The 13654-nt window shown below is 42.6% G+C and overlaps 2 protein-coding genes across 2 annotated transcripts in view; both read left to right on the forward strand.

Annotated features, from left to right (window-relative positions):
• The first annotated feature begins 773 nt into the window (after positions 1-773).
• LOC111158549 (RNA polymerase I subunit D) lies at positions 774-2486 on the forward strand. Its single transcript, XM_022520646.1, has 2 exons — positions 774-964; positions 1913-2486. Exons 1-2 carry the CDS (start codon positions 939-941, stop codon positions 2286-2288), a joined length of 402 nt encoding a protein of 133 aa, XP_022376354.1. The 5' UTR covers positions 774-938; the 3' UTR covers positions 2289-2486.
• The window catches only part of LOC111158550, a 43723-nt gene continuing 30980 nt past the window's right edge, over positions 912-13654 (forward strand). Inside the window, exon 1 of the mRNA XM_022520647.1 lies at positions 912-964. Coding sequence (XP_022376355.1) covers positions 939-964 — 26 coding nt within the window. The 5' untranslated portion in view covers positions 912-938. The remainder of the gene's footprint in view (positions 965-13654) is intronic.

The following is a 13654-nucleotide window of genomic DNA, read 5'->3' on the forward strand; positions in this document are numbered from 1 at the left end:
AAAGGAGGGCGGGTAGCGAGTCCGGGTGGTGAAAGGTTGCCAAGGCGGGGACAGGGGCACCTGGGAACAAAGGTGAGAGGGAGGCTCCGCAGGTGAGGAGGTTTAAGCCGAAAGGGTAAAAGGCAAAGGAAGTCCAGAGCAAGGGAGGACGTACGTATTACAGGTGTAGAAAAAATTCTAGGAGAAAAAGGACGGGGGGCAGGAGAGAGAAGAGCACTTTACTTCCAAACTCTCGCTCCTCCCTACGAAGATAAAAACGAAGGCTTATTTTGACCCATTTGAGGTGTGCAGCTACAAGATCCCGGATGACAAACACAATCTGAAATTAAACCTTTTCTGTTGTGAAATTCATCAAAGTGTATTGATCAACTATAGTTTAAACCTGTCATCTCCTGACCACCACCACCCACCCCTGCCAGGCTTGGGGGTCCCTCCAGGGAGTAACACAGTGCCCGAAGGGTCAAGAAGCTTGTCTGAAAGAGGCCCGATTCCTCCCTAAGAAGAAAGGTGATTTGGGGGCGGCAGGTAAGGCCCCGCCCCCTTCGCCATCACCTGGCCGGAGGTGCCAAGGGCTGAACCCAAACGCCCACAGGCGGGTCTCGGCCTTGAGGTGGGACAGGAGACCGACCCCATCTATCCCCGCTAGCTCAGCGGACTGACTGGCTCCGAGAGCTCCAGGTGAGCAAGTCCCGCCCGGCCAACGCCCTCCTCGCGCCCGGAGCCCGGCCTGTGGGCGGGGCCTCCCGGCGGAACGTACACGCCCCGCCCAGCGGCTGGGCCTCGCCGCGCCGCTGTGGCTCCTCCTCCCTCCTTCCGTCCTCGGCTCCTTCCGTCTGTTGTTCCTTCCTTCCTTCCTGCTTCGCCCGCACGTTTCACGGTATGGGTTAGCGCCTCCGATCCGCCAGCACCACCTGAGGATCCCGGAAGCCGTCCTCGCGATGGAAGAGGACCAGGAGTTGGAGAGGTAACGGCCGTGGAGGCGGGTGGGCGGTGGGGGCGGGCGGGAGGAGCAGGCCGCGCCCTGCGTCGGGAGCGGGTGGCTGGGGGGCAGGTGGCCGAGCGGGGCCTCAGCCTCCACGGCCCGGCAACGAGGGCCGGGCTGGAAGGACAGGAGAGAGAAGTGGGCGCTTGAGCGGGAGAAGGGGGCCCCGCCTGGGATGGGAGGGGAGGACATACGGACGTGTTTGAGTAGAGGCGCCTCGGTACAACTAGGTGTCCTGGAGGGAGCACAAGTTATGAGGCCGGAGTTAAGTCTCTAAACCGCCCACCCGAATTAGAACAGCAGGAGTAAATAAAACTAACGTAAGGCCACGCACCAGGCCTCCGTTCGCCGAGTGCTGGTATTGGTGCGTTCCGTCAGGCCTAAGCCCCTGTAACTGTGGCCCAACTTACTGTGTAGAGTGCTAATAAAGCCACTCCTCCGTGCGCTCAGCTCTTTCTCCCTCCTGCTTGATTGACACTTTGCAGAATTTCCATTCTAGTTTATCTCCTGCAAATGGAAACCATAGTGGGGCCTGCACGGTGATGATCTGCAGCCCCAATTTTTAAGAAGATCTGTGTTTTTGTATACCTTTAAATACCCTTTCATTCTCTAGCAGAGCCCACCCTATCCCAGTTCTGTCCCTTTCTTGTGATTCTGCCAAAAGAATATTTTAGCAAACATTTATGTTTGTGCCCTTGTGGCCATGTGGACTGTCAGATGGAGTAGGGCGAAACTGGAGGCAATCCTTAAATATTTATTGATAGAGTCTGTGGAGGCAGGAATTATAAGGGGCTAATACAAATAAATAAATCTATGTAATTGGAGTGCATTAGAGTGATTTGTTGCAATTGTGATACAGTAAATGAAAAAAAAGCTAGTTACAAAACCATATTCAGTATGATCTCATTTTTATAAAAAATATGTGTGTAGAAAAATATCTGGATTGAAGACCTCAATGGCTGAAGGCGAGAGGAAGACAGCCCTGGAAATGGTCCAGGCAGCTGGAACAGATAGACACTGTGTGACATTTGTATTGCACGAGGAGGACCATACCCTAGGAAATTCTCTCCGTTACATGATCATGAAGAACCCGGAAGTGGAATTTTGTGGTTACACTACAACCCATCCTTCAGAGAGCAAAATTAATTTACGCATTCAGACTCGAGGTGCTCTTCCAGCTGTTGAGCCATTTCAGAGAGGCTTGAATGAGCTCATGAATGTCTGCCAACATGTGCTGGACAAGTTTGAGGCCAGCATAAAGGAATATAAGGATCAAAAAGCAAGCAGAAATGAATCCACATTCTAGTCTCTTATGCACTATACGGGGAGGACATCCTCTAGGATATTCTCTTCGTGATCTTGCAAAACCCAGAAGTAGAAGTTTGCAATCACAACACGATCTGTCCTTCAGAAAGGCGTGCTTCTAGCTATGACCCATTACAGCTGTTGGAATCCCCGCAAGAACCTTTGTACTTATCTAATAAATTCCCTCTTTTATTTAAACTAATTTGAGTGGTTTCTGTTGCTTCATCTGGAAGATTGACTGTGCCAGGGGTTTGTTTGGTTTTTTTGGTTTTTGGTTTTTGGTTTTGTTTTTGTTTTTTGTTTTTTTTTTCTTTTCATTGAGCCAAAAGTGAAAGTAAGAAAGCTAGAAGAAAATTAGAGGCCTAGACAAGGGCTTTGATCAAGGGAATTCAAAAGAATATGCATTCATGGCTGTGATTGGGGGAGAGGGAGAGATGCAGTAGAGCATGGCTCCAGACAGACTGTGGTTAGCTTAAAAAAGAAAGAAAGAAAGGTGGAAGTGGGAGGAGGACTTAGCTTCTTGCTAGATTATTTTTAGTAAATCATGAGAGAATTGCATCTTTTGCTCTGACTGGTAGGTTGGGCAAAGGTGGGGAATAACTTGAAAAACTTGTGAGAATTCTCGTTTCACAGGAGAGTTAGGTAGGATCTAGCTCCATCTTTGTGGTAGCATATTATAGGATAGATGCCAGTTTGCTGCTTTAATTTCAGGACACTAACAAAATATTTTGCCAGAAAGGACCTAAGTAGGTCAAGAGTTTATATTATAAAAGAGAAAACTGGCATGACCAGGTAACATCTTCAGTCCTTACGTGGGTATCTAAGTATAGCTCAGAGTTCCAATAAGGATGGGGAGAAGGAAATTTCCATGTTGGGAAAATGATTTTTTTTTTTAAACTTAAAATATTAGTGAACCGGCTCTGAACTGCCCTGTTAATCTCATCAACCTTGTCTCATATCTATTCTACCCCAACTTGACTCTTACTTCACCCTAAATCTCTTGTTAGCCTTTGAACCTGAGCATCGCACCCCCAGCACTCTGTGCTCTGGGGCCTTTGTTTTTGCTGTTCCATATTCCTGGAACACCCTTACTCTGCTATGCCCTAGGGTAGGTAAGAACTCCTAGGTCAGACTCCCACCCTAGTTTGGACACTTGTATGTGATTTCATTTTACTCCTGCGTTTCTGGTCTTAGATTCACTATGCTATTGTTAGTGCTTATATTGTCTATCCACTCTACTGACTTGCAGCACAGTGCCTGATAGGTACTAGATAATTAGAAAATAGTAGCTAAATCCATGTCGGTTGTTAAGGGATGTAACCTTTTATTCACTTCATTCAGACCTCTTTCTACCAGTCTGGCCTAGAACCTACATTCCTACACTCAACTTCTTCAGATAAATATATTTCTGTATTTATTGAGCACCTGGTATATACCAGGCCCTGGGATGGAACAGTATTGGATGAGACACAGACCTCTTCTCCTAGAGCAAACATTATAATAGGAGTGAATTTTTTTTTTTTTTTAACTTGGAAGTCTGTGAAAACAAATATAGGGTCAAGATAGAAAACATGAAAAGCAAATCACCTTTTGGTATGGAAGTCAGGGATGTTCTTCCGAAGATTACAGGAAGAGAAGGAGCTAACTGCAAAAAGGAGAACGTGTTTTGTTTTGTTTTGTTTTTAAGATTTTATTTATTTATTTGACAGACAGAGATCACAATTAGGCAGAGAGGCAGGCAGAGAGAGAGGAAGGGAAGCAGGCTCCCTGCGGAGCAGAGAGCCCGACATGGGGCTCGATCCCAGGAACCTGGGATCATGACCTGAGCCGAAGGCAGAGGCTTTAACCCACTGAGCCACCCAGGCGCCCCAGGAGAACGTGTTTTGGTGGGCTAGCTGTGCAAAGGTCTTGAGGCAGAAAACTGGTAGTCTGAGGATTTAAAGATACTGAGAGATTTGCTTATCTGTAGCATGGTAAGCAAGAAGAAGGGCATAGGCTATGGATTCGGTGGGAAGAAGAGTTAGGGTGGTAAGGGGTTTGGATTTTAAGTACAATGGTAATGATACCTGAATACCTGATACCTGATACCCAGAAGGCAGAGGAGGAAAGGAAAAAACTGAGGGCAGGACAGTGCTGTGGAGGGATGATTTGAGAGAACTGTAAGAGTGTCATAAGCCTGGAAGGGCAGCAAGCTAGTGATGGGCAAAAGAAGGTTGATTTGAAATATATTTTAGAACTGAATTGGTATAGAACTGGCAGACCTCAGGAATTGGATGTGGGTAATGGGGAAATATTCCCACTTAGGTTTGGGGTCAAAGTACTACAATGGGAAGCTTAAGGGGAAAAATAAGTTGAAAAGTGGAAAAGGTAACTGGACTCAAAATTCCATTCTGAATGTGGTAGACAGTGGATATGTGAATTGGAGGCCATGAAAAACATCTAAGCTACAGAGAAACTTCGTGAGTTCTTGCCATCAAGATGATGTAAATCCATAAAAATGAGTGTGATAAATGAAGTTGGCCCAAGACTAAGTCCTGGGCAACGTCAGCATTAAAGGCTGGGTATGAAAGTAGCAACCAGTGAGAAGACTTGTGGAAAAGCCAGTGCTTTCCGAGACGGAAAAAATGTTGAATGAGACACAGGACAGAAAAGTGGTGATTGGCATTAACAAGGAGGTTGTTGGGCACTGGACATGTTAGTTTAGTGCCTGAGAAGGCTAAACATTAGCACTCATTGTATAGAAAAGGGGCTTAGTTTGGGTTTTCCAATCAAGAAGATACACTGGAGAGCTAAATGTTAGTGGGAGCAGGGAAGAGGGAAGGTCTAAGTCATAGTTCTAGGGTAGGGAGTATTCTAGAAAGAGATTCTGGAAAGCCAGGGTCATTGTAAGGAAGTTCACACTTGAAGATGTAAGGAAGATCTAAGGGGATAGGTGGGAAAGGATCAAAAATTTCTTTGCCTCATCTAAAATTTTGCCTCTGAATATCCCTGTGGGGATGGTAAGCAGGATTATTTAAATGAAGTTTAATACTTCTAAACCAAGACCTTCAGGAGATGAAAGCAAAGCTTAATTAGTGGACATAGGATGATGATAGTAGACTGAAGTAATTACCAGCAGTACGTGTGGGAAACGCACCCATCAGTGACTGCTTCCCCAGCTCATGGCTTCATTGCTCTTAAGAGGATTTCTCATCACTGATAATGTGGCTTGCTGGCTCGGTTCTGTTTAGGGTAGCCATAAACTCACAGGTTCAGACAGAACAACTTCAGAAGGCAGAGGGGGAAAGGAAAAAACTGAGGGCAAGACAGGCAGGATAGGCAGGATAACCCAAGAGCCAGGTGTGAGTGGGGGGAACCTGCATAAAGTCTGCGAAACCTGAGGAAGACTGAATTGCTCTGTAAAAGGATGAGGGACATAAGTAGGAGTCAAATGTATTTACATAAACTGTGAAAAAATAACTTGATCAGTACCTCTGATTTGCTCTCTAATAGCTTTTCACTCTAAATAAACTAATATTAATGATTTAAAATCAGGAATCTCGTTCAGCTATAAAGCACTATGCCTTTTAAAGAGCCAATCATTAAATAAAATGATTACATACCAAAGGCTTTTAATATATACTGAGTACTTGCGCAGCACTTTCTATTTTCAGAGCACTTTACAAACTAATTATTTATAAATTGCATATAGCTATAACATGTAAGTGCTCTAATTAGTTGGTATAACACAGGTGCCTACAAAGTATCTGTAGTGATTTAAAAAAAAATGTCTACATAAAAAGTAGATCATTTAGTACCATTCTGATCAAAGATTGTCTTGCATTTCAAGAAATAAAGCATATCAAGTTCTATGGCACACCATTCCCCACCCTTCTTTTTGTCTCCTCGAAGCATTAAGATTGTAGATAGTCCCCAGATCACTAGAAAAGAGTCATCTTTTCAGTAAGCATAACTTAAAGTCAGAGACCATCTCTGTAACATCCCTCAGACTGGGCTCCTAGGAAGTGGGCCCAAATCCACCAGTCTGCTTTCAGGTACTTACAAAGACCCGAAGCCCAGCCCTTTTGTCCTCAGATTCTTGGGGTTTTTGATTTTGTTTTTTTTTTTCCTTCTCTTTTTGAAACTTTATAAATTGTCTTAGTACAATTACTGTGTGGTCTGCAGTTTTTTTTAATGACTTCCTTCCGTACCTAGATTATTGGATCTCTGTACAGCAAATGTGATCCTAGTACGGGCACTAGCCCTGAGAAGTAGAAGAGAGCGAGGGCAGACAACAGGTATACACATGACAAAGAAAACACATTGTTTGTATTTATGATAAAGTGCCCTAACATACAGTGTTGAGTAAGTATCGTGCTAAACACAGACCGGAATGGGTGAGAGATGCTTGTGAAACAAGGACTGTTCCATGAGCACCTACTCTGCCAGCCACTGCCCTAGGCACTGTAGAGAGCAAATAAGATGGGCATAGTCTGCCTTTCAGCAACTCATTGAGTACTAAAGTTGGCAGACTTGTAAAATAAAAAGAGTATTCCAGGGTAAATTGCTTTCTCTTTCCCAATGTAAAGGAGCCAGTAAAGATTTCTGAGCTAGGAAATGCCCCAAGGTTTTTAATTTATTTTTTAATTTTTTTTTTTATTTTTTAATCCCTTGCTGGTGCAGAATGGGTAAGTGGAAGGAAACTGTTAAGACAGCAGTACATTTGGCGACATTTCTAACAGCCCAGGTGTGATGTAAGGAGGATGCAAGTGTAGGAGTGGAGATACACAGAAATTGCTAAATGAGAATTACAATACTTGGAGACAGAGTCTGTGTAGGAGGAAAGGTAAAGGAAGCATTGAAAATGGTCCCATATCCTTGTCTTTTACCCCTTTGTTTTTCTACCACTCCCTCACAACCAAAACCAGTATGGCAGGATTTACCATCTCCTCTCCTCCCCAACCTGTCCTTGCTTCTGGGTGTCCATGCATGCAGCCACCCTCCTCTACTTCCCTCACCCATGTCAGAATTCACATCATTAACAAGGCTGGGAATCCAGGGCTACAAGTGGGAAGGTTGAGGGTTGGGACACTGAGCTGGATCTTGATCTTGCTGCTGTCTGCCCTCAACCAAGTTGCTCTCCTCAAAGGGAACGTTTCAGTCAGTCATACTCATTACATAAATAGTACTGCAAGCACTGTTTAGGTAGTAGGAATATACCCGAGAACAAACTGGCCCACAAGCAGTTTATTTTCTAATAGCAATTATATAAAATACATAAATACATGATGGGATCTAAGGTGGTGGTATAAATGGGAAGTAAAAGAAGGATGGCGATAGGAAGGGTGAGACATTGAGTAGTTAGGGAAGGCCTTTCAGAGAAGGTGACATTTGAGCAGAGAAATAAAAGAGACCAAGGACATGGGAGACTATACTCAGAATTTTCTAAAAACAGATTATTCAACAATGAAAAAGCAAAATTACAAACCGTTTTAAAGGAATGAACTTTCAGTGCTGTGTGTATGTGTTTGTGTGTGTGTAGTTCTTAATCTGTGCCTAAAATTATATCATTTATCTTTTTAATCTGTATATGCATTTGTTAATATATATGTTATATATATCTCACCAGGTTGGGTGAGAGATGCTTGTGAAACAAGGACTATTCCATGAGCACCTACTCTGCCAGCCACTGTCCTAGGCACTGTAGAGAGCAAATAAGATGGGTGTAGTCTGCCTTTCAGCAACTCACTGAGTATTAAAGTTGGCAGACTAGTAAAATAAATAGAGTATTCCAGGATAAATCGTTTTCTCTTTCCCAATGTAAAGGAGCCAGTAAAGATTCCTGAGCCGTGGAATGCCCCAAGGTTTTTAATTTTTTTTTTTAATCCCTTGCCGGTGCAGAATGGATAAGTGGAAGGAAACGTTGTAAGACAGCAGTGCATTGGGCGACATTTGTAACAGTCCAGGTGTGATGTAAGGAGGGTGCAATCTTTAATCTGTATGTGCATTTGTAATATATGGTAAAGAATATAGTAAAAAATACCAAGTTACTGGGACAGTAGGATATTGTAAGAGTTTTAGTTGGGTAATATACATAGGGGAGTTGATTTTTATGGGCCCTTTTTTCTTTTTCCTTTCTTTTTTGTTTTTGTTTTTGTTTTTGTTTTTGTTTTTTTAAGAAAAGTCTATCTTGGGAGTGGAAGTTGATGTGCTTGGGATCCTGAATACTTCAGCATATGAGTTAAGAGGTTGTGGTGTTGGAATCACACTACCTGGGTCTTGGTATTGGCTGTAGAGTTTTTAGCTATGTGACCTTGGACAAGCTGTTTGACCTCTTTGTGCCTAGGCTTCCTCATCTGTAGAATTGAGATAACAGTAATACTGGTCAGATAGAGAGATACTATAGCTATTAATTTGGATAATATTTTCAAAGTTCATAGAACAGTATCTGGCCCATTGAGTATGTTCTTAATCAATGTTATTAATGTTATTATAATATGAATTGTGTCAAACAGGCTGGTTTCATTCATATTTCTTCCAAGTGAAAACTGGAAAGCAAAACTCCTCTGTTATTTTTGTTTCCCCTAGCCTAGGACAAATACAATTTGTGGACCCCTATATGAAAGGTTATCAGTCTGCTACATCCATTGCTTTCAAGAATGATATTTTAAAATAGCATTCCTACTTATAGAGTATAGGTAAAAATCAAAGAGAAATTGTGTTTCTCCTCTTTTCACAAAGAAATTAAGATGGAACATTCATAATCTTTCCTAAGCTTCAAGACAAAGGTTAAGCAGGAGGGAAAACAAGTACTAGAGCAGATGGCCCCCTGTTTGGGTACTGCGTATACAAATATTGACAGGAAGCCAGGCTAAGCATAAAATTGCATACAATAGAATATATTGGTATTGTACCTAATAATACTAATCCTCAGTAGATTCCAGTATTTGTTACACAAGACATTTAATATATTTCAAAAAGAAGAGCTGCCTGTGTGTTTTTCTAAGGCTACCATGCTGACTTGGATCAAACCTCAACATTGTAGGTAATGCCTCAACCAGTTCTATTAGAAGGATTCCACAAGAAAATCAAACTCCTAGAGCATGTAGCAGATGGAGACTGTACCCGTGGCTTAAACAACAGTTGAGGGTTTGGAGTTTGCCTTTTTTTTCTTTTTCAAGGGTGAAAGTGGCTTTCTTTCTGGGGCCTCTCTTTCAAGATAGTACTATATAGAAGTGAAGGATAGGGACTCTAAAGTCAGAGGCCTGGTTTAAATCTTGTCTCCACCACTTTCTAACTTGTAAATACAAGACAGTGTCTTAACAGTTCTGACCCTCAGTTTCTTTATCTATAAAATACGAGCTTTATAGGGTTATTGTGAAGAATGAGTGAAATAAAGCACTTAGCACAATTCCTACTATAAATACTTAAATATTATCTATCACTATTGTTATATTGATTATTGCTTAAGCCAATTAGTGGTGATTAGAATAGTGGCTTTCATAGTATTGGTTCTGTCTCATTATCCGTGGGAGACCTCAAAGCTGGCTTGTACCAACTGGTCTGTCTTCCCACATCATCACCTGTGACCGTCTGCCCCAGTGGCCTTCTCAGTTCTTTCATATCTGCCTAGCTGGTGCCCCTTTCAGAGCCTTGGCACCTGTCCTATACTTCCCTAGACTCTCCTCCCCTAAATCTTCACATGGCCTGTCTCTTTTCAAGGTCATTTACGCAGGGAAACATCCTTGACCACTGTATTACTTATCCATTACTGTATAACAAAATGTCCTAGAACTTAGTGCTCAAAACAAAACAAAACAAACAAAAACATTTCTTACAGTTTCTGTGGGTCAGGAATCTGGTTGGAGCTTAGCTGGAAAAATCCGACTCGCAGGATGCAATCAACGTCTCATCTGGGCTGCAGTCCTCTTAAGGCTGGGATGGGTGGATGATTGCTCCCAAGCTCACTCACTTGGGACTGCCTCCTGCCATCGGATCCAGCTTCCCCCAGAGCAAGTGATCCAGGAAGTGGAAAACTCAAGATGGAAGCCGCAGTCTTTTTATACCTTAATCTCAGAAGTGACATCTGTCATTCATTTCTGCCCTATTCTGTTTGTTGGAAGTGAGTTAATGAAGTCCAGCCCACACTGAAGGGGTATTATACAAGGGGTGACTATCAGGAGTTGAGGATACTTAGGGCCATCCTGGAGACTACTTAACCACAACTGCCTTCCCTAAAACGGCCTGTACACCTGCATACACCTCCATCATTTTCTATCCAGAACTTGCTTCATTCCGAACTGACACTGTATTCTGTGTTTATCTGTTTGTTGTCTAACTCCACTTGAATATAGGCTCCCTGAGGGCAACGGCTTTGTCCTTGTCTGCCTTTGTATTCCCAGCACTTGAAATCATTCAGGCACATATAGGCATCCATTAATATTTATTCAGTAAATGAATGACTGTGTATGATTGAATGTCAATGTCGGTGTGACTGCCACACAGGGAGGAAAAACTGCAGAGAAAGCCTGAGGATTTTTAATGATATTATATTGTACACTCATCAGCTGACGTGCACATAGAGAGCCACTAAAGTAACAAGACTTTAAGAAAAAAAATTCTTAGGGCACCTGCCTGGCTGGCTCAGTCAGTAGAGCATGCAACTCTTGATTTCAGGGTCTTGAGTTCAAGCCTTACATTAGGCGGAGAGATTACTTAAAAAAAGAAGAAAGGAAAGAAGAGAAGGAGAGAAAGAAAAGGAAAGGAGGGAAAAGAAAGAAAAAAAAGGAAGGAAAAGAAAGAAAAAAAGAGAAGAGGAAAGGGAAGGAAGAAAGGAAAGAAAACAAAGATTGATTCTTGAGTGAGGCAAGGAAGCATGACTGTCCTGTGACTTCGATGGGAGGAAGAGCTGCAGTGATTAACATCTTAGCCTAAATAAGGGTGGTTATACTTTATAATCTGTTTTATTTACGTCTTCTCCCTATCCCTAAGAGTTTTTGAGATTGCCAACCCTTACCACCTTTCCCACGCTACATTTCTCTTTCTTCTATTGGTCTAAAGGAAGAGGTAGCATATTTACCACTTGAAGGTGATCAAAGGACATTTTTATTTCACAGTGACAGGAATATTGGAAGGATGGTCCTGATTATCCTGGAGAGCTTGTGTCCACAGAATTCTAGTGGGGCCAGAGTTGTAGGATTATTGTTTTGGGTACTGTGAGATAGAATTCTAAGGGTTTGCTTTTAAGGTATGCTGTTTTGTTGATACCAGATACTATATCTGTTTCCTGATTGGCTGTCTGATAAACCTATCCCTTTATTATAAATAGCATTGCTTTGGCAAAATACAGAGTATGGGCATTTTTTCCAGCAACTGTTTTAAGTCCTGCTATGTCCTAGGTCCTAGGGATGCAAAATGTATCTCATTTGGTTCCTGAGCCAAGTATTACTGAACTGCTGAAGGAAAGGTATCATTTCTTCTAACTCTTCCACCTTCCTTAAAATTGTGTTCCCTCCTCCAACACTCTTACCCTCAGCATTTTCTTTATATAGCACTTAATGCCTTATGACATCTATAGAATTTACCTGTTTACTGTGTCTATTCTATATACTGTCTATTCTTACACACACACACACACACACACACACACACACACACACACACACACTTACACATCCCACCGCCTTCCCTAGTCACCACCACCATCGCATAGGCTCCACGAGGACAGAAGTTTTGTCTGAATGCTCACCGCTGTATCTGGAGACCTTGGCCCCTAGTGGATGCTCCAAAAATATTTATCAGATGAATAAGTAGAAGACCGACTCCGTATTTTTTTTCATTGAATATTCTAAGAGCTTAATTTTAATTTGAAAGGTTAAAATAATCTGTAAGCTTTGGGATTGTCAGGAGGAGACAGACAAACCTAGGAATTCATTTAGGCAAAAGATGCTCCTGAGTAAAACAGGCAAAGATTAAGGGGTGGCCTGCACAGTAGGAACCAAGTGGCTCTTATGGATGAATCTACCAGGTGGTAGGTGGGTCCATAAAGGTCACCTACGCTAAAAAGAGCTGGTCGTGTTATTTAGACACATCTAAGAAGGTAAGGCTTTGGATCTGGAAGGCCAAATTGGCAAGTGAGTACGTCTTAACATTCGTGAGAACCGACTCCCAAGGCAGCCACTGTTGGCTTTGCAAGTACATACCTACCGCATGGTTTCAGATTTGGGGAGTTCACAGATCAGTAATATTTCCCAAAATAAAATCTATCAGGTGAACTCTGTAGGATTGCTTAGGTTTTATTTTGCCATTGAAAATGGACTTTCCCTCACTTTGATGGGAAAATTGTCAGGAATCTCAGTCTCTGTATGGCCTGAGAGCCCATGAAGGCTTCCAGGGTGTGCCTACCAGTACCGCCAAGCAATGAACTCAATTCCGTTTTGACACTTTCTCCCTGAATCAGAGATCCCTGGTTTGGGACTTAGTCCCACAGACTGTGCCCCCTTGCCTCACCCCACTTGTAATGCCAAGCCTGAGTCCAAATGATCGCCTGTGCTTCTGACCTGCTGGCTATAAATTGGAGGTCCCTGCAACTCCCTACTCAGTTTGCTAGAGCAGCTCACAGAACTCAGAGAAACATGTACTTCGGTTTATTGGTTTTTTACAAAGGATACAGAAGAACAGCTAGATGAAGAGGTACGTAGTGTAAGGTATGTGGGTCCGGTGTGCAGTTTCCATATCCTCTCTCTCCATTGCATCTCCACCTGTTCACCAATCTGAAGCTCTCTGAACCCTGTCCTTTGGGTATTCGAGGAGACTTCCTTAGGCATAGTTGATCAAATCCTTGGCCTTTGGTGACAGCTTAATTTCTAGCTCCTCTCCCTGCCCCAGAAGTCAGGAGGGGTAGGACACCCAGCCTTCATCTTTAGGTGACCTAGGGGCTTTCTAAAAGTCATTTCCATAACCAAAGACCCCTTTTTTGCTCTCTTCATTTAGGAAATTGCAGAGTTTTAAGCACACTATGCCAGGAACAGATAAAGACCAAATATTTATTTCTTATAAATCACAATGTCACAAGGCCCAAACAAGGAATAAGTGGACCATTCTATAATTTGATGTCTGGTGTGCCATTTTTTTACCACAGTAGCTCCTCCATAAGATGAGCAGACTCTTAGAGTTTTCCCTTGGATCCTCATAACCAGCTCTAAATTTCTCACCACCATACTTGCTGAGTTATATATGGGATCTCAGAATCAATTTTAACTGGAATTCAGTGAGTTAAGGATCACATGTCATTAAGATTCCGTAACTAAAATTATTTCAGATCCTGGTTTGCTTGCTTACTCTATTCTGCATACTTATGCATAAATCCTGGGGCTTGGAATACTTAAC

The sequence above is a fragment of the Enhydra lutris genome, unplaced genomic scaffold (genome assembly GCF_002288905.1).
Source record: "Enhydra lutris kenyoni isolate GAN:26980312 unplaced genomic scaffold, ASM228890v2 scaffoldscaffold60, whole genome shotgun sequence".
NCBI classification, from domain to species: Eukaryota; Metazoa; Chordata; class Mammalia; order Carnivora; family Mustelidae; genus Enhydra; species Enhydra lutris.

Excerpts from the sequence above, each read along its gene's own strand:
- LOC111158549 (XM_022520646.1), top strand. The coding sequence starts at position 939 with ATGGAAGAGGACCAGGAGTTGGAGAG. Across the intron at positions 965-1,912 it reads GAGGACCAGGAGTTGGAGAG|AAAAATATCTGGATTGAAGA; the intron begins GTAACGGCCGTG and ends ATATGTGTGTAG.